Source organism: Lampetra planeri, chromosome 33 (assembly GCF_965212315.1).
Source record: "Lampetra planeri chromosome 33, kcLamPlan1.2.h2, whole genome shotgun sequence".
Lineage (NCBI taxonomy): Eukaryota > Metazoa > Chordata > Hyperoartia > Petromyzontiformes > Petromyzontidae > Lampetra > Lampetra planeri.
The window spans coordinates 5,702,276-5,723,274 of record NC_136139.1 but is presented as its reverse complement, the minus strand read 5'-3'; the positions used below and the strand labels follow the sequence as shown (position 1 = coordinate 5,723,274).

Here is a 20,999-nt window from a genome sequence, read left to right as displayed (position 1 = left end):
CTCCGCTCTCAGTGTTAAGTCTAAAGCGTCTTGGTCTGCAGCTACCAACAACTCCGCTCTCAGTGTTAAGTCTAAAGCGTCTTGGTCTGCATCTACCAACAACTCCGCTCTCAGTGTTAAGTCGACGGCGTCTTGGCGCACATCTCGACGTCGTTGGCCGCCGCCGCCGTCACGTGGGAGGCCGCGATTTGGCGGGAAAAAGTGCGGTCGCGTTAACCCCCTTGTCAGTCAACCTCATTGATTAGGCTTAGCCCTTGTGCACTGCGCAGCACCACCACCACCATACCCCCTCGTGAAGGGTGCCGCCGATCGCCTATTAACTCCCCCTCGCCGCCGCGTTAGGGAGCTGCAGAGGCCGAGCTCCGAGATGCCGATCGACGCGCAGAAGTTGGCGGAGGAGCTGGACACGTTCGGGTTCACCGTGGACGACTCGGACCTCCTGGACAAACGTGAGAGAGGGAGGCCTCACACAGCAGGGTCTTCCTCGCTACAACCACAACCCTCACACAGCGGGGTCTCCTCGCTACAACCACAACACTGACACAGCGGGGTCTCCTCGCTACAACCACAACCCTGACACAGCGGGGTCTCCTCGCTACAACCACAACACTGACACAGCGAGGTCTCCTCGCTACAACCACAACCCTGACACAGCAGGGTCTCCTCGCTACAACCACAACCCTGACACAGCGGGGTCTCCTCGCTACAACCACAACACTGACACAGCCAGGCCCTTGCCCTAACCCCAACCCTGACACAGCGGGGTCTCCTGACCCTAACCCCAACCCTGACACAGCGGGGTCTCCTGACCCCAACCTCAACCCTGACACAGCGAGGTCTCCTGACCCTAACCCCAACCCTGACACAACGGGGTCTCCTGGCCCTAACCCCAACCCTGACACAGCGGGGTCTCCTGACCTTAACCCCAACCCTGACACAGCGGGGTCTCCTGACCCCAACCTCAACCCTGACACAGCGAGGTCTCCTGACCCTAACCCCAACCCTGACACAACGGGGTCTCCTGGCCCTAACCCCAACCCTGACACAGCGGGGTCTCCTGACCTTAACCCCAACCCTGACACAGCGAGGTCTCCTGACCCTAACCCCAACCCTGACACAGCGAGGTCTCCTGACCCTAACCCCAACCCTGACACAGCGGGGTCTCCTGACCCTAACCCCAACCCTGACACAGCGGGGTCTCCTGACCCTAACCCCAACCCTGACACAGCGGGGTCTCCTGACCCCAACCCCAACCCTGACACAGCGGGGTCTCCTGACCCTAACCCCAACCCTGACACAGCGAGGTCTCCTGACCCTAACCCCAACCCTGACACAGCCGGGGTCTCCTGACCTCAACCCTGACACAGCGAGGTCTCCTGACCCTAACCTCAACCCTGACACTTTTAGGTCTCCTGGTCCTAACCCCAACCCTGACACAGCGGGGTCCAGATGTTTCACGCGGGTAGCACTGATAACCCCAAGCCCTTAACTCCAACCTAATCGCTTTGGTTCTTTTCCCGTAAAGTCACGGAGGTAGAAAAAACAATAGATCACGACGTTTCGATTGCAATACAAGCAAACGTCGTGATATATTATTTTATCTTATACCGACGTGACTTGACCGAACGAACCAAAGAGTATGGATTCCTGCAGTCACGAAAGTTTCAAATTAAGACCCAACCTAATCTTTACCTTAACACCTCAGCCCTAACCCAAATCCCTGTTGTCATCAGACAGCGGGGCCTTATTCGTTAAACGTTGAGTTTTATAAGGGCACCACGGGGTGACCAGCCCCTCCCCACCCAGCCCCACCCTTCCCACCCTCTCCTCCCCACCCAGCCCCTCCCCACCCTCCCCACCCAGACCCTCCCCACCAAGCCCCGCCCAGCCCCTCCCCACCCTCCCCGCCCAGCCCCTCCCCACCCTCCCCGCCCAGCCCCTCTCCACCCTTCCCATTTTTGGATGAACGACGGACGGACAGAATAATCCCCTGTGGGCTGGTGTAACCAGGAGGATACTACCGGTATTAACCGTGTCCATTGTAAACCACTACGGTATGCTGTGATGTGTTGGTTTAGCGCTAATAGGTTCACTGACCACCTGTATTGTCTGGTTTAATCGACAAAGGTGGAGTGATTAGATCCCCCGCCATAGGAATGTGGAATTTCCACCTCTGGCTCGGTGCCATAAACAGGTGAGCAATTGTGATATGGAAGCTACTTTTGTTTAAATTCTCAACCTATATCCATGAGTAGGGTTATTGGCAGCTTGCAAAGTTAAAATGATTTCCTGTTACCGATGCCCAGTACTTCATTCAATATGTTATCCCTTCGGGATTGGGTAAAATAGCTTCTACTTTGTGGAAGTCAACAGATGCGTAGACTGATCCCTTGCCTTATGCACGTTACATCTACACTCCGAGCTCTGTAAGACCACTAACGAAATGAGACGAGGCAAAAGTAGTCGCGTCCATTGTAGCCTTTGTAAATGATAGGTGCAATTGCTGTCCGTGAGCACCAAATATCTCTGTAAACGCACAGAAGAGGGTGAGGGTGGTACGTGCCGCACCACGCCTGGCCGCCTTTGTCTCCCCCCCCCTCCCGGTGCTGATATTTATTTCCACGGTGGCATCCCCGCAGGACTTGTGCCAGGCTTTAGTGCACATTGAAGCCATGTGAAGTGTTGAAGGCCCCCTTGGCGTGAGGTCACGAGACAGACCCAAATGTTACGGAAACACATTATCACACGTACAGTGCTCAATTGACCGCAGTGCTCTGCTTGTTGTCCAATGCATGCAGTTCAGGAGCTGTGCATTGTGCATGGGCTGACCGAGGAGAAAATGGCATCGGAGTGGATGGCCTTTTCATACAACAAGAGCCTGGAGCTGTGCGTGGACACCTTGGAACGCTTCGACCACGAGGTCGGCATGCTCAGGGTCTCTTCGTGGTCTGGTAGCCTGCGCTGCCGCTAGCTACTCTGGGCTAAGGCCTCCCCGTGGTTTGTAGCGTGCACTGCTGTGGTGACACTTGGGCCACCATCGGCTTTTCACGAGATCCAACAATGGCCCAAAGCAGCGCGTCGGCTTTGACCACTGTTTTTCAAGACTGCTGGAGTGTTTGGGCATTGTAACAGTAATAGTGGTCACGTCACCTCATTTAATTCAATCTCCGATCTAAGGATAAATCACTGAACCATGATAATTTTGGCAGCTACATTATACCAAGTCTAGATTTGTGAATAACCTGAATTAATGATCATCTATTGTTCATTTTGCTCGAGAAATCACTTGATGTGATCATTGACACATGGGACCAACTACTGGCTTAAAAGTGATCTCGCAACTCACTTCGCAAGTGTTGGGATTGAGTCAACGATGTTGCAGTCACGAAGCTCGTGGAGATAAAAGCCTGCTGTGTTGTTCTCCGACCCCTTTTTCCTTGCAGCACCTTGCAAAACGGTCCAACTCGCGCACGCCCACACAGAACAAGATCTTTCAAGACGCCAACACGCTCAGCGACTTGTATCCTTGTGTGCGAGAGTTGGCCACTTTTCATGGCAGGGTGAGATACGACATGCATGAAGGACCCAATTAGAGTGCTGCCAGTTTTTTTCACTCTTTCCAACAAAGGTGAAATTGTTTATGCATAGCCATGTCAGTCCGCCCGTCAATAACGGAGGGGGGGAGCTTGAACAAAATGTATACATACCATACTCTTTGGTTTTTTCAGTAAAGTCACGTAGGTTAAAAAAGAAAACAAATCAATTAAATTACGACGTTTCAGAGGCAACACAAGCTTCCGTCTTCAGGTGGAACCGTCACAGCAAAATTTTGCTGTGTAATTTATTTATTTTCTTTTTTAACCTACGTGACTTTACCGAAAAAACCAAAGAGTATGGATCCTTGCAGTCACGAAAACTTCAAATCTAGAATGTATACATACCAGTTGGCTGATACAACTTGCTGCACTTTAAAATACATTCTGGATGGCTGTCTGGATTTCAACCTCGGATCTCAGCGGTGTTGGCCCATGGTATTTTAGTCCTCCGAGCAATGGCGGAGCCAGGATTTTCAGGTAGGGGGGGGGGCAGCAACCCCTCCAGCAATGAAAAATGATAGAGGAGTTGTTAGTAAGTAAAGACTTGTCCCTTGCTTTTTATTCGACGCGTGTGTGGCGATGGCGCAGCCATCGATCGAGGGTCGAATTCGAACCGCGTTGTGTGATCGGCATCGCGCTCGCTGAAGGTGAATGCTTTCAGGGAAGTCGTGTACTGTGTACGCAACTACGCACAATTCTGAGTCCCTTATAACTGCTTTGCCGTTACTTATTGCCAATTATGAACTCAGACTATTGTCCTATCATCTCATGGAGTCCCTGGCACATAATAATATGCCACACAGTGGCAGTAGAGGTCACAAAATGCCGAATTATTACTAACTAGCTTGACTACTCGGCTTCGCCCGGGACATGGAATTAACCACGCCCGGCCGCCTTTGTCTCCCCAGTGGCGATGTTCACACACCACACCAGTTACTCGTTTGAGGCTGAGTCGATCTAGGGGAGGCCCAGGACCGGTTCAACTAATCGTCACCGGTGGTGGCCATGAGCGGGAATCGAACTCGGGACACCGGGTTTGTAGCGCAGCGCGCTAACCACTACACCACCGCTCCCCCCCCACACACACACACACGCGCGTTCATAGGTACACGTACACACGCTTGCTACAGACGCACACAACTTTCAGGGTGCGTACAGCAGTAAACGACTGAAATAATAAAGCAAGGCTGTGCGAAGAACGCCTTAGACCTGCAACACATTTGTATGGCACTACCCACGGAGGGTTGGGGGGGATGTGTAACATCAGCAGGCACACTGCGTGATGCTTCTGCATACGGGTAACATGACAGATGTGACATCACAGCTCACTTGCTGTGCAAAATATATGCATTATTGCGCCCCCCCCAAAAAACAAAAGTGTATTTTTTTAATTTTTGCATGGTGTACAGTCTGGAAAGTGCCCACATGGCAAATTTCAAGTTTGTTGCATGTCGGGAAGTACGCTAAACATTTTGAACAGACACACATATTCACTAATTTTCCTTTTATATATATAGATAAACCCCAATGATCCGATCGAAATGAGGGATTTCGATCGGATCATTTGGGGGGCACGTCCCACCCCACTCCCCCCACTGGCTCCGCCAGTGCCTCCGAGCAGCGTGCTACCTTTTAAGAGCACATTTTTTGCTCTGCATGTTGAGTTTCTAATCTTGCATTCTCCACTGGTGGCGCACTTGGCACACGAGTGTGCGTTCGTGCTGTACTGACGTGTTGTTTCGATACGAGGCGATATTTTGTCGAAGCGGAAGACCTTGACGTTCTTGCACAGAATCGCTGCCGAGGACGAAGAGGATGACCTTATGGACTCCTACACGACGCCTGCCAAGGTAAGCGCACGTGGCAATTGAGCCGTTCCCCCCTGTCATTGTTTCAATACAATTACAGTACAATTGGACCATATTTCAAGATTCTGAACGGAAACAAAAACCGTTTTGGTTCATGTTGAATCACTGGACAGGGTAGATCAGCTGTGGGGAACCTTTGGATTGTTACTTTATTTCATACAGCCCGTGGCCACTTGAGACCAACCACTTCCAAATGGCCTACAAGTTATGTTTATCCATCACTACAAGCATTTTAGCTGGACTTATCGGGCGCTAGAGCAAAATATTTTCAACCTTGCTTTGACAGAAGTGACTTGAGTGTGATCAAATTCTAAACACGGTGTTGTCAATTCAAAAATATTCCCCTCTAGCACCCGATTAGCACGGCTATGATGCTTGCAGTGATGGGTAAATATTTTGTTTGTGGGCCCTTTGCCACTTGGAAGTGGTAGGTAGGCCCCAAGTTTCCGCAGGCCATATGACAATAGCTGTGAGCCGGTTACGCCTATGTTCTGTAGGATTCTCACCCATGGCATATTTCATGTTAAATGTGTGCAATGTATGTACTTGTTCATAATCAACGTGTTTAGGTTTAGATCGCGTTATTTATAAATGTGTCGTAACCCCCCACCACCCGACACGGCCAATCAGTAAAAAAGTGTCACGTTGACAAAAGACAAATAGTTCACTGCTTTAGCCCACCGGTGTGTTGAAGCGTGAAACCACAACATTTACAATTTGAGTACAACGTTTCGCTGGTAATTGCATCCAGCATCATCGGGCAATTCGCCAGAATGGTGAGGCTCTGCTCTGTTTCCCGTTCTTATATAGAGCAGAACCCAAAAACGTTGATTATGAATAATATTGGTCGCGAAGCCTACGTGTTAAACTATGTACTTGTGTTCTACGGGTCTGTCCCTGTGTGTGTTTGTATGTGCGCACTGGCGACTGCAATGCCAGGCTTCTCAGAAGAGACAGCTGACGACCCCGGAGAACCCTCAATCGAAACGCATCCTGTCCCAGAGTTCCCACCTCTCCCCATCCAGCTTCTCCCCCAGGTGCATCTCAGCGCTGATAGCGTAGTTTGTCTATGCAGCAAATCAAATGAAAACATGTATTCGCGCCATTCTTATAGTGCAAGGCTATCTCGCAGGTGCTATGTTTCACAGCTGTGTATAGTATGCCAGTAGGGGGCAGAGTTGCTATATCAATTTCGCAATTAAGTAATTTGTAGGTAATTTCAAATTTGGTTAAATTGGACCACGACGCCATCATACATGTCCCACTCTTGACGATTGTTTTTTAATCGCGTGTAATATCGCCTCCTTCTCGCGTGTCCCTACCCCCCCTTGCTCACCGCAGCACCACGCCGTCACAAAAGTACAGCTCCCGCAAAAACCCCGGCGAGCTCGTGGTGACATTCGGCTCGGAGCCGAGCGGCACGAGCGGGCGAGCGCCCGTGCGCGTCCACGTGTTCTCCCGGCCCGGCGGGGAGCCGCTGAGCCAGACCTACCTACACATGTTCCAGAAGCTGCACGATGTGCGCGAGGGTACGGGCTTGCCTCGGATCGTTCGTCTGGAGAGCGAGACTGGGTTAGAGATGATGGGAATTCTGCCACGGGTTGCCGGTTTGATTCGGTCTCCCGGTGCGGCACTTGAAAGAACGATATGAGCTTCTTTAATCCTCTCCCGCCGCTGATGTCTGCCCATCAGCATGAATGTGTACACCACAGTTAGTTGAGCGTCAGAGTCATGTACGTATGTATGTTTAACTTCTTTCGTACAGTACGCAGCCAGTCGTGCTAATCGGAGGTGCGGGGGAAGGACACCAAACTAAACGCAAAAAGCAGTTCTACAGAAATTAGTTTTCAATCTAGATTTAAAAGTGCATAAGGTAAGCATTATGATCAGTTGGTGTCAAATGAAAGCGTCGGGGTTTGTGTCTGGATGCAGTTAAGGGTTATAGTTGAACTTGGGGTAGACAAAAGGGTTAGGGTCAGGGTTATATTTGTGGGTGATATATGGGAAACTAACATTTTATTAAACCAAATGAATTAACATCTGGCCTCGATGTTGAACGGTCTGTGTGGAGCACACTGGCCTCTCGCACCGACCCATCACATCGTGTGCTGGTTCGGAGATGTGAGGTTTGCAAATCTCACTGCACTGCTCTTGTTTTTTCTCGTCTCTCACAGTTTTTAACCAACAAATAGAAGACCTGGGGCAGCAGCTGCAGGCGCACTACAATGTGGAGGAGCTCACTTCGGTCACTAACTCGGTGCAGGTGGGGGCTACGCTCTTCGCCACACAAAGACAAAGATCCTCCCCGTATAGCCTTTTCAGTTTGTTCGGGGCAAGTGCAGTCGGCGAGCACCGTTGAAGGCCAACACGGCACACGAGGGGGTGGGTGGTCAGCACCACGCCCGACCGCCTTTGTCTCCCCCAGTGCTGATGTGTACACACCGCACGGGGTACTCATTTGAGGCTGAGTCAACCTAGGAGAGGCCCAGGACCGTTCAGATAATCGTCACCGATGTTGGCCATGAGTGGGAAATGAACTCGGGTTGTAGCACAATGTGCTAACCACTGCAGCACGGCTCTCCACACACACACCCTGTCAGTGGGTTGTCTTATTTAGAACCTTTGTGCTTACACTATTAACCTGTTACCATTGTCTCACTGGCTTTAGAGCTAATGCGTGTTTGTGCGTGTCAATGGGGATACCATGTGGATTTAAGGGGAAAATAAATAATATGCTGGGTGTTTGTCTCATCACTGATGACTGGGTTCAGACCATCGGCTTTCTACACTTGAAGACTTCAGTTTAGTCATCATCGTCATATTGAACGAATTTGTATCACCACTTGCTAAGTACCTGACTGGTAAGGGTGCCTCTATCCAGTATAGCTACTCGGGTCTACAAGCCACTTTGAGTCTCCTTGCCCCGTCAAGGCAGTAGTGTCCCTTGAAGACAATAGCACACACGACGATCGTTTGTGATGAAAGGGCTGCTTTCTGTCTGGGCGGTGACCGTGCTTGTGGTCACGCAGAGCACGGTGACGGTCCTCGGCCGCATTTGCTGCGACTGCAACGGGAAACTCAACGCCAAGTCGGTGCTGTTCCAGGGAGACCTGGACATATCGGCCGGCCTGGCGACGCCCCTCGACCTCTCCGAGATCCCAGAATTCTCGCTCTTCCCTGGACAGGTAGGTGCCTTAGGATCCCGGCGTTGTGAACAGCAAAGGACATTTTTTAAATGCGGGCTGAAGCAATGGAAATGCGGTGGTGAAAATGAAACAAAACGATCAGTCGCTTGGTAAAGAGTATCGTTCTAATGCTTGTTCTAAGGCCTACAATTAAGCATTAATGTGTTGTGTGGTTTACTTGTTTTGTTGTACGAAAACAGCAACAATCGCAACGTTAAATGGAGTTCAGATATCCAGTCTGAGAACATCGTCGAATGCCGAATTAACTTTTGTTGTCCCTTTGGGAGGACGTGAATGGGCGACCGTTCACGACGTTGTCTTCTGTTGTTTAAAAGTTCGCCCGCACAGTTGCAGTCGGGATTGGGGTTTGTTCATTGGCATTTAAAAACATGACAGAAAAAAGTGCAATTGTGAACTCGGGTCAAGTAGAACACCGCCGTATTAAGAAAACGTACTTGCTATTCTGTCTCAATCTGTGCACGTGTAAAAGGTGGCGATGCTCGACGGACTGAACCCGACCGGGAAGAAGTTTGTGGCGTCAAAGCTCTACGAGGTACGTGCCGGCCGGGAATGTTGGATTGAACGGCTGTGCACATGGGCACGCATGTGCATGCACTTGTGTGCACTTGTGTGCACTTGTGTGCACTTGTGTGCACGTGTGTGCACGTGTCCATGCACAGCCCTCCTGTCAGTCCACTGCTGTACAAGTACCTGCCTATGCCGTGTGGGTCATTGGAGGTTTTTTGACCATACTTCACCGCGCTTAGTCAGTATGGGTTGGTGAAGGTGGGGAGCAAAGGTGTTGATGAAGTACGGTACAACAATGGAATGCTCTGCATTGTGTTCACTGTTTCTGGGACAGGCTGTGCCTCTGCCCTTTTACTGTCCCGAGCCTGAGGAGGAAGAGAACATCAGTGATGGTAAGGAAGACTTCACTTTCTGATTGTGCAGCGGATGAGTGAATGACGATGAGAGTTGGTGAAGAGGATTATGGTTACTCTGCTGAGGGCTTCATTTCAGGCGGGTACGTTTGGAACAGTGACCCAGACAGTATTTCTGCACCTGGCACACCACATTCAGTGTCCCTCTCTCTCTGGCTGTGGCTACCAGTGACGTCTGCCTATTCCAATCTACCAGCTACCCAGAATACTTGTAGTGAGAAATTACATTTTTGACTACGCTTATGTTCAGTGCGGTTTACAGTGGGGAACAGAGATTGCCGTGGTGTTGATTATGGTGAAGACGTCATCGTGGTCATCGTTGTGGTGTTTCATCTTTCGGTAAAGTCACGTAGAAGGGAAATAATAAAATAATAAAAATTAAACATAATAACATACTACGTCACTTTACAGAAAGAACCAAGAAGATGAATCCCTGCAGTCACGAAAGCTTTAAATCGAAAGTTGTGGTGTTTGTTAGGTCATCTGTTTTGATCATATATGACAATTGCAAAAAAACAATGCAATGATTTAAATTGAGGTCATTAAGATGCTGGTGAGAATCCTGATGGTGTTAGTGATGGCAATGATGATGATCGTGAATAATAATCACTCGAAAGATGGTGTGGTAGTGTCTGTGCACTTGTGTGTGTGTGTGTGTGTGCGCATGTATGGTGTACCTGTGTGAGCAAGGGAACAGTTACGCACTGCACAAAGAACCTGGCGACCCGAGTTCTATTCCCAGCCATGGCTAATGTCAGTGGCAAGTAACATCTAAACTAGACTAGGGCCTGCTCTATGTGATCTTAGCCTCAAATTATTACCTGGAGCACATCATCCCCTTTTGCGCTATGCCAGCACTCATCATGTTAATACAAAACCACTCTTTGTATTTATAGCAGTCATGTAGATGTTGATTTGGAGAAAGCAGTAGCCATTGTGATGGTTTTCATATTCTTTTGTTCTTTCGGTAAAGTCACGTAGATAGAAAAATTATAATAAAGCAAATAAAAACCACGACGTTTCGATCACAACACAAGCGGTCGTCATCAGGAAAAATGATGACGACCACTTGTGTTTATTATTTGTATTCACTTTATTATTATTTTTCTATCTACGTGACTTTACCGAAAGAACCAAAGAATATGAATTCCTGCAGTCGCGAAAGTTTTAAGTCAATATTCTGATGGTTTGTTTGGCATTTAACTTTGTCTGAGTGGGAAATGGTGGTGCAGTGGTTTGCACACTGCGCTGCAATCCTGACACCCTGGGTTTAATTCCTGGTGATGTACATCCATGCACCGGTCCTGGGCCTCTCTACTTTGATATAACCTTAAGTGGTCTGCTTGCGCTATCTTTAAACATCACGGTTGGCGAGACAAAGGTAGCTGGGCATGGTACTGGCCATTATTGACAACTTGCAGCTCAGCACACGGCAGATGCCTGCGCAGCGCGACTCACGACCTCCTCTTGATACCAAGATCCAGGATGGTCATGTCTATGCGCCGCTTCTCGGTGGCAGCCCCAACAGTCTGGAACGCCATCACCCCTCTGCACATTCGCAGCATCACCTCAATCGCCTCCTTCAAGAGATACTTAAAAACTCACCTCTATAACCGCGCTTTCGAGCGACTCTGAGCTTGGCTCCGCGCCTCTGAGTTGTGGCTGTTACGTCCGCAAATTTGCGCGCGTTATAAATTGCATTATTATTATGATTACTAACAGCACCTGCTCTTATACTCTTAATAAAGGATATATGTTGGATTTTTAAATTTTTGTCTGTGTTTCCACGTGTGTGTGTGCGTGCATCACAGGCAGCGTGACGATGCTGGTGGCGTGCGGACCGTTCAGCACATCGGACAGCATCAACTACGAGCCTCTGTGCGACCTCATCACTGTCATCAACCACGAACGCCCGCAAGTCTGCCTGCTGGTGTGTCGCACCGCGTGGTCACAACGCGCCGTCACAATTTGAAGGGGAACATTCTGTTGCTGCTTGTCGGTGGTGTTTTGAGTCCGCTCCTCTAACCGTCGCTCTTGTGAAATCTCACGCTGTGGTCAGATGGGGCCGTTTGTTGATGCCAAGCACGAGCACGTGGAGGTACGAACACCGCTGTCGATACTTCATCTCGCGCGTCACCCTGCCCTCGTAACACGCACACACGTTCAGTATTTCCTTTGACTCAAGACCGATTCTGCATTTACTAAGCTTTCTTAAAGGTGTACCCCTGTTTGTTTTTCTTCCTTTATAGAAATGCCAGCTAAAGGAGACCTTTGCAGAGCTCTTTGCGAACACAATCAGGCTCCTTGTGGAGCGGACACAGAGGTACGCGTGAGATCAGGTTGTCACCCCCGTCTTAACCCTTCCCCTCGAACACCAACCTAAGCTTCTTCGCACACTCCTGCAGCCAGTGTGGCCTCACATCGTGTCAGCGACAAATCCCTGCCCGTGAAACCACAGAGCTTCAAAACGCATCTACGGTGCAACACTCGACCAGTGGCGTAGCGAGAGCGTGCAGAAGGTGCAATTGCACAAGGATCCGCATGCCGAAGGGTCCCAGGTGCTGGGCTATGAAGATGCGGGGGGGGGGGAATGGAGTCGGACAAGGGGAGGGGCCCGAGATGGACTCACCCCCCCCCCCCCCATTTATTTCCCTGCACCAGACCAAGCTACGCCACCGCACTAGATGGTGCTCCGTCACGCTCTGTCAAGGGTACTTCGTGTAAACTCAATAGTGTGCAATGTACGCATTTTAACCCCCAGTGCCAGGCAAATCAGGATTAATTTAATACCAAATATACGTGATTATTTTGCAGTCCTAGGTTTCAGAGTGTTAAGATGTTAACACTTTTTAGAAAAAATTTTTTTTTCAAAAGTGGATGAGACCCAGATTTCAACCCAGGGTCGCAGTGGTTTTTACAAAGTTTGACCTCCCCTCGGTCGACTCAAATGAGTGCCTGTTGTGGTGTGTAAACATTGCCACTAGGGAGACAAAGGTGGCCGGCCGAGGTGCGGGCCACCCTCCCTGCTTGTGTACCATCTCGGCCTTCATCGGTGCTCGCTTAACAGCATTTGCCCCAATGTTCTGTTAAGGCTATACGGGGGATCCTTTGGCTTTGTTGTTTACTGATCTTGCTGTTTGTCATTGTAGCTCGGGCTCGCGACTGGTGATCGTGCCATCGCTTAGGGACGTGCATCATTGCTGCATCTACCCTCAGCCTCCGTTCACCCCCCCGGATTTTCTCAAAGGCTTACAGGTTCGCCACTGGATGTGCACACACACAAGATAAAGATCCCCCATTTAGCCTACAGCGACTTTTAGGGGAAGTGCAGTTAGCGGGCACATATTAAGGCCAGCATCGCACGCAAGGGTGTTGATTATGGCCAACACCGTGCCGGACCGCCTTTGTGTCCCGAGTGCTGATGGCTTACACACCGCACCACATTCTAGATTTGAGGCTTTCGTGACTGCAAGGATTCATACTCTTAGGTTTTTTCGGTAAAGTCACGTAGGTAAAAAATACATAATAAAAATAATAGAAATACAATTATAAATCACGACGTTTCAGAGGCAACACAAGTCTCCGTCATCAGGTGGGACCGTCACAGCTAGATTTACTCACTTGAGACAGTAAATCTAGCTGTGACGGTTCCACCTGATGACGGAGACTTGTGTTGCCTCCGAAACGTCGTTATTTATAATTTTATTTCTATTATTTTTATTATTTCTTTTTACCTACGTGACTTTACTGAAAAAACCGCACCACATACTCATTTTATGCCAATTCGAAATAACAAAGTCCCCGGACCGGTTCACATATCACTCGCCAATAGCGTTTGGCACAGCCGGGAATCAATCTCAAAGAACAGCCCGCAAACGATAAATCTCCATCTCTTGCAAGCAACTTGGGAACACTAATCGGATACCAGCAAGAGGGATATATTCAAGCTGACAACACCTTACCTCTAAATTTAGTAGCGCCACGCTTAGCCACCTGCTTCTATCTTTCAGGTATTTCCGAGCACACGGTCGATAGGTACAGTCCTGGGGTGATCAGACTTTACCAACGTGTGGTTACCTGTCGTCGAGGGTATTTAACATTTCTGTTCATCCAGCGGTAAGGAGAAGGTTCCCCCTATATGCCCGCCCCGAGCCGTTGCCGTGGTTCCCCCACAGAGGGTGACGTTTGTGTCGGAGCCGTGCACGCTCAATGTGAACGGCGTCGTGGTCGGCGTCACGTCCACCGACATCCTGTTGCACATGAGCTCCGAGGAGATCAGGTGAGTGTTTGTCGTCCTGCTAAAACCAGGGCGGAATTATGCGGCTCTCCTTCCACACCCTGCTGCAGTTCGATGAGACGTTGTAATTCAGGGTCGGGGTTTCAACTCGAGGATGGAAACTTTAACATTTCAGGGCAAATGATAGCGCCTCTTAGTGTCTGCAAGGGTGACGTGAACCCCATTGTGCACAGCATATAGTCAAATCTAAAAATAGTTTCTCACACGCTTCATTTGTATGTATGTTGAACTTCTTTTGCATCGTACGTAGTCAACCTGGCTAATCGCAGGTGCGATTTGGTGTGTGTATTGTCGAGCTTGCGAAGCATTGTCGTTGGTCGCCGAATCAATGCGTCGTCCCACCTAAGGTTAACAAAATTAATGGTGAAAGCGGGAGCGTTATACGCACAGGCACTGCGGCCGTTTGTCGAGTAGAGATGTAATGATTCACCCCTTCCACATTTCAAGGAGTTGTCATGATTTGGAGACTGGGTCCCTTGTCCGTTGTTGTTGTCAGCATGTAATTTCCCACTGCTGGCCAAAGGCCTCGCACATTTATTCGCCGTTCCTCTAATATATCCAGTCGCTCCTGTTGATTATTGGCTTCCAAACTCTTTGAATTCATCTAGCCGCCATCTCTTCCACAGTCTTCCTCTGCTCAGTATCCACTCGAGTTAATTTTGTCCCTTATCTCTCGTCAGTTCTTGCGACTTGGCCCGCCCATTTCCACTTGATTTCCCTTTGCTTTGATCCAGGATAATAGTGCGTGGCAAAATCTTGAGAGAAGATTGCTAAACATTGTGGCCTAACCCATAAGACTAGGCGAGGGTTTCTACCGTTCGTAGGTTTGTGATGCGCGCTGCGTTATTTTAACCCGCAGCCCTCCTGGTGGTGTGGACCGCTTCACGCGACTCGTCACGCACTTGCTGACACAGAGAAGGTGAGCGACGCCTCCACCGCCGTCGTTTAAACTCCTCGAGCCAGCAGTGGCCAAACTCCAGATGGTCACGCACGAGGTTGCCACGATATGATTTTAATAATACGATATAAATTTTTACAAAGATTGAGATGTCACCGTGGCTAAAGCTATTGATGCCACCACCACATCTTGCCAGGGCTTTCTGCCCTCTGCCAGATCCCGCAGCTGCTGCACATTAGACACGCATCGACCTCCAAGATATACCCTTACAGCATGCAACCATCTGGTTTAAGATATGACATTTATGGTGATATCAGTTTCCCATAACTATTATTTTGCATGTTTATTGTATTGTGTTGTGCTTTTCTGTACTCACAATATTAATGAGGATTGAACGTTCTTCAACTCCAGTTCACTCAACAAAAGCCTGCCATAAGTCTTCTAATCATTGCAACTTAAATATCTATAATGTGTATAATGCACATGATGTTAGCTACACAACTCATTTTAAATGGACTACGGAAATTATGGTGTCGCATTACCGCTGTACTGTCAACTACAGACAACTTTTTTGCAAATCACTAGCTTAATGGAAATTATATCTTTATTTAGAACATCAATGATTGCTTTTGTTGTTTGATAAATACCTTGTCAGGCCCTAACGCAATAAAAAAAAGGGAGCAATGATAAAACAATATATTCTATAAACGACGATGCGAGTATTGTGGACTTTGCATCGTACGATGTCGTATTCCCGTGTCATGGTGACCCTTCTACTGCACTCCCCCTACTACGAAGAAGGTTTCCTCTTTCAAATGTAGATGACTTAATCTACGTTAATCTGCTGAAAATAATATACATGGGTCGATGAGAATGGAAATTGCCACTGCGTGAAGCGTAGGATTTGGGGGAATTTTTTTTTTTACTTAATTTACAGGAGCACTGCTGGTAATGTGAGAGGTCGTACAAGGATAGAGAATTACGGGAGAGCTAACAGCGACCTTCGAGGTGAAACAATGTCCTCTACTGACTAGTCATGCCGAACAGGACCCTGCGGGGTGGGCTGGTAGGAACGAATAACCAAAGAATATAAACATAATGTATTATTACACTTGTTAAGCCAGGAAAGCCCCACTGAGTCAAAAGGTTTTTGTAGGGTCCTGCCAAGTGTTTGCAGTAGGGGGCGATGTTGATACACGGACGGACGGACGGACGGACGGGCGGACGGACGGACGGACGATATAATCTATTGGTGGTCTGGTCCACTTCGTTCCTACCAGTATAAGATGAGCATATCTCCTAGTTTGCCGTTACATACAGCCAGGCATGGTGACGCACGCCAGTAATCTAGCACTAAAGATGCATGACACTTCAAAAAGCCACTGACATGTAAGGTGGCCAAGGAGTTGGCAAATGAGTTTGTGAATCTGTAAATGTGCGCGGGGTGTTTTTCTTCTTCTACGTACTCTTGTTTGCTCTTAAATGCAAAACCGATCTTTGAAAATGAAATTGATTGGCCTTAATGGCCCAATGCAGGATTCTCCTGAAATATCCTTATATTCACCAAGACCTTTAATGAATACATATTTACGTCGTTATATCAAATCATTATTGCAGCCGTGAGCAATCCACTGCTGGAAGAAGGCCGCCCAATCCCCCCCCACCAAGTTGCCACCATCCTTCCCGGTCCTGAGATGCAAAGACTCCGCTCGGCACCAGCACACGAGCCGATCTCGTCGGGGTAGACGTTCTCTTGGGTGCTGCGTTTCCCCCCTTTAGATGTCACTTTGTGGTTATTCTCGCCACGTGGCCTGCCAAAGGCCACTTACTTTTCATTTGCCAGAAGCGTATACAGCACAACAACAAAAAGTCCGCGTGTGTTAAATTGACAACATTAAACGGCATTTCATCCATAAGGATTGTGTATGTGTGTATGTTGAACTTCTTCCGCATCATACGTAGCCAACCGTGCTAATCGGCGGTGCGGGGTAAGGACAACAAACTAAGGGAGGGTGGCGTTCTCCCATATGAGTGTTTCCCAATAGCATACGTTTAAACAGAGGCAACAGCGCACATGCTCCCTCTCGTCAGTTCAAGTGTGGCTTCGTTACTCCGACGCTGCGCAGTTACTACCCGCTCTACCCGCCTGCCGAGGAGATGAACGTGAACTACGAGACCGTGCAGGTGCACGCACGCTTTCCCGTCACGCCCGACGTCCTGATCATCCCTTCGGATCTCCGCTACTTCGTCAAGGTGCGGTGCCGTGGTGTTGTCACATCCTGTGGTTATGATCTCGTTGGGTGTTGCTTAACTGCTTTTTCCCCCGGATGTGTGAGTGTATTTAGGCGTGGTAACCACACCCACGGGAGCGGTAGTGTAGCGGTTAGCGCGCTGCGCTACGAACCCCGGTTACCCGAGTTCGATTCCCGCTCACGGCCAACACCAGTGACGATTATCTGAATCAGTCCTGGGCCTCCCCTAGGTCGACTCAGCCTCAAATGAGTACCTGGTGCGGTGTGTAAATACATTGCTACTGGGGAGACAAAGGCGGTCGGGCGTGGTGCTGGCCACCCACCCCCTCGTGTGCCATTCTGGGTTTCATAGGTGATACTCGGTAACAGCCCTTGCCTCAACAGTCACGGCTACACGGTGAGTCGTCGTGTGTCTGTGTGAGTAGGGGAGCTTTATGTTAGTCAGCTCTGGGGTAACGGTGGTGGACAAGGTGGTCCAGATTTTTTAAAAACACATGAGGTGGAACGTGCGTGAATTAGACTATACAAAGTTTATTTTGTTTTATTGCACCTTAGAGTAATACGTTTGCTTGCAAATTGTTAATTCAGGATGACACAGCAACATTACCCGCTACTGCAGGTACCCTTCTGAAAAAGTGTCTTGAGACTCGAGGATTTTCTGGATACCTCCGGTTAGCAAGGTTAGCTACGTACTTTGCGAAAGCAGTTCTACATACAAACAAGCGTAACAATAACATGTTTGCCATCACGTGGGCGTCTTACTCTTAAAGAGGAGATTTAATAATTAAACCAATGCACGCTTCAATATATTTTCTTGTACAGCATGGCTAATCTGCAAACCGAATAATCTGCCCATGGATACAGGAGAGTAAACTGTGTCATTGTCTTTGTGCAAAAGGACTATTTACTATGCAAATAGGCGGAGCATAAATACTGTTTGGTGAAAGCTTTAACCATTAAGATAGTTTGTTTTGCATTTTACTTTGTACCTGTGTATGCAAGTGGAGAGTGGAGATGCAGCGGGTTTGCACGCTGCTCTACGATGCTGACAATCTCCTCTTTTCCCCGGTGTTCGCTAACAGCATGTGCCTTTGCTGTCTATAAAATGAGAGGTTAATTTCGAATAATTACAGGATTTCAATACCATCACTGAGAGGAGGAACAATGCCATTTAGCCAAAGCATCAAGATCTTCCTCTCATTTCAGGCACAGTATAAATTACCCTTTTATTATTTTTAAGTAACCTCTTATTTTACGTACAAGCCCACCGAAGCATCAACTTTATAATAATTTACAGTCTATAAAGGCCACTTCCAAAAATGTAGGGCAGTTGTCATGGCAATCTCTACCGGCACTGTTTGCTGCTGCACCATCTCCTCCTCTTGTATTCCAGACAGAACTGGGTCACTGCCATTGCTGTACAACTTGGCATGGCTCACAGTCAATGTGCCAGTGAATATTACTGGCAATGATTTTCCTAAAATATCCTTTGTGTGTCATGATCTTTACGCTAAATTGTAAGAGACTTTTCACGTACTGTATGTGTGGTATTGATTTTTTTTTATTGGGATTGCCGAACACAAAGTCAAAGGGCCAATAAAAGCCAAAGAGCCAGAAACAAACAGCACAATTGTGAAAAGAGACGATGGGAGGGAAGTCCAAAGTCGATCTGTGCGAGGAAGTGTTTCTGACCTCTTACAGTATGCCGGTTGAACACAGTAGAGATAAACCAGTCGACTCATCTGGTCGCCTACAAGTCCTGAACATGGTCAGATATGGGATTAGTCATTTGTCATCAATATGCTAAATTCCTCTGATATGTAAACTCCTTTGTCAAGGCGCTCTCCTCCTCCCACCCAGCTTAAAAATACGCTGCCAAGCTTAGCAGTGTCCATTTGGACGCTGTCTTTCCGACAGCTCTGTTTCTTCACCTGAGGACGACTGCTTGCGTTGTGGCCGAAACGTCGTGAGAATTTTATTATGTTTTATTTTTATTATTTTATTATTATTTCCCTTCTACGTGACTTTACCGATAGAACCAAGAATATGGTCACCACTATGTTTAGTCTCCTGTGTGGATGTTGCGGATGCGTTGGGGCACACACACACACATGCGCATGCAATCATCGCACTCCTTTGTCATATCGTCTCATCCTCAGACCGCGTGCGGCTGCGTCTGCATCAACCCCGGCCGCCTCACCAAGGGTCACGTGGGCGGCACGTTCGCGCGCATCGCTCTGGGTCGCGTGCCGAGCACCGGGACCAACAGGGTGTCACCCTGCCTCTCTGCACAGATTATTAAAATATAAAAGCATCACCCAGGGAACGTTGTCCCACCCACCTCTCACCCCTAAGCCCTGTCCCGTCAATGCATTTTTTGACAGTGCCGTCCTCGAAATACCAGGCTCATCCATTTTCTTAATTAACAAAAAAAGTATTATTTCAATGAACACCGATTGAGGCCGATTTTTTGCCCCTAATTTTGAGTGCTCAAAAATGTCAAAGGATGTTAAAATACAAATAGTGTATGACATGTTGTAAAGTGACTTGAAAAAAAGTGTAACGTTATCAAAACTTACTTGCTCTCCCGAGGTGTGTGTGGAGGAGCGTGGGGGGGGGCGCTCAGTCCAGTCCCAAAAACTGGTACCGCCAGACTCAGTCACGTTTTTGTGCAGCGTGGAGACGCAGTCGGCAAAGATTCAGCAGGGCTCTGCACGCCGTTGAAATTGCCAACGTTTTCACATTTTTACCATTTACCATTACATTTTTTTACACGAGGACCCCAAAAAATCCACGTCATATGCAGGTCACAGTATCGATTTAAAGCTTTCGTGACTGCAGGGATTCATCTTCTTGGTTCTTTCGGTAAAGTCACGTAGAAGGGAAATAATAAAATAAAAAAAATAAAACATTGTAAAACATTTTTAAAACATAAAAAAAAATTATGTTTTCTTTTTATTATTTTATTATTTCCCTTCTACGTGACTTTACCGAAAGAACCAAGAAGGTCACAGTATGTTTTGAGGACGCACAATCGTGTATTTTAATAAGCTGTCTTATCCATTGACTTGCCTCGTCATAAAAACAATGTGGAATGTCTCCTGCCTTCTCACAGCCTGTGAACAGATGTTCAACTCAGCACACTTGTCTTTGCAGGGACTCATTTTGGAGTGATATTTTGAGGTCGAGTGCGGTTTATACTTTGTGATTGTGGTGTGATGTTTTGAAACGGGGAGTAAACTGAGACGCAGTGACTTATTCACGCTGCCTTGCTTGAGCTATCAAAACAACAGCTGTGTTCTCAAGGCTGCTTTGTGAATGCGTTTTCTCTAATTGGATTTGTTGATACTGTATATATGCATCCACCGCCCACAGAGAAACGTGAATATCGCAAGTATTCGTGCTTGAAATAAAATTAATTTTTACGCCGATTGTGTTTTTAAAGTTCTTATCCGGACAAATCAAATGATTTCGATTTAAAGCTTTCGTGACTGCAGGGATTCATCTTCTTGGTTCTCTCGGTAAAGTCACATAGAATGGAAATAATAAAATAAGAATTATTTTGTCAAGGTGCTCTTCGCCTCTCCATCCCAGCTTAAATAGTCGCTCCAAGCCTGGGGCTTGTCATTCAGACTGTCTCCTCGACAGACCTGTTCTCCACCTGAGGACGGCTACTTGCGTTGTGGCCGAAACGTCGTGAGAATTATTTTATTATGTTTTATTATTTTATTATTTACATTCTGCGTGACTTTACCGAAAGAACCAAGAAGAAATCAAATGATGTGAACGTAAAAAGAATGACACTGTAAACTACACATTTTAAATATATACACTAAAGTAATGAATACCAGGTTTGTAATCTAGACTTAAAGCTACCCTGGCATTCTAACACAATTATTAACCCGTGTCCAAAAGCTGCAACGTAATTATTTAATACCACCCACACTCCAGGGGGGCCTTAA

General features: G+C 47.9%; 1 protein-coding gene across 1 annotated transcript; it reads left to right on the top strand.

Moving 5' to 3' along the window:
- Positions 1-249: 249 nt before the first annotated feature.
- On the top strand, positions 250-20,466 carry POLA2 (DNA polymerase alpha 2, accessory subunit). Its single transcript, XM_078610084.1, has 18 exons — positions 250-449; positions 2,799-2,920; positions 3,444-3,520; positions 5,389-5,446; positions 6,404-6,501; positions 6,806-6,993; positions 7,639-7,727; positions 8,494-8,649; positions 9,140-9,202; positions 9,512-9,569; positions 11,402-11,520; positions 11,650-11,688; positions 11,840-11,913; positions 12,740-12,845; positions 13,766-13,869; positions 14,747-14,806; positions 16,912-17,038; positions 19,197-20,466. Exons 1-18 carry the CDS (start codon positions 368-370, stop codon positions 19,344-19,346), a joined length of 1,770 nt encoding a protein of 589 aa, XP_078466210.1. The 5' UTR covers positions 250-367; the 3' UTR covers positions 19,347-20,466.
- The last annotated feature ends 533 nt before the right edge of the window (positions 20,467-20,999 follow it).

Coding starts and splice junctions, on each gene's coding strand:
- POLA2 (XM_078610084.1), top strand. CDS start 368: ATGCCGATCGACGCGCAGAAGTTGGCGGAGGAGCTGGACACGTTCGGG. Junction 7,728..8,493: donor CGGTCACTAACTCGGTGCAG/GTGGGGGCTACG, acceptor GTGGTCACGCAG/AGCACGGTGACGGTCCTCGG. Junction 11,521..11,649: donor GCCCGCAAGTCTGCCTGCTG/GTGTGTCGCACC, acceptor CGCTGTGGTCAG/ATGGGGCCGTTTGTTGATGC.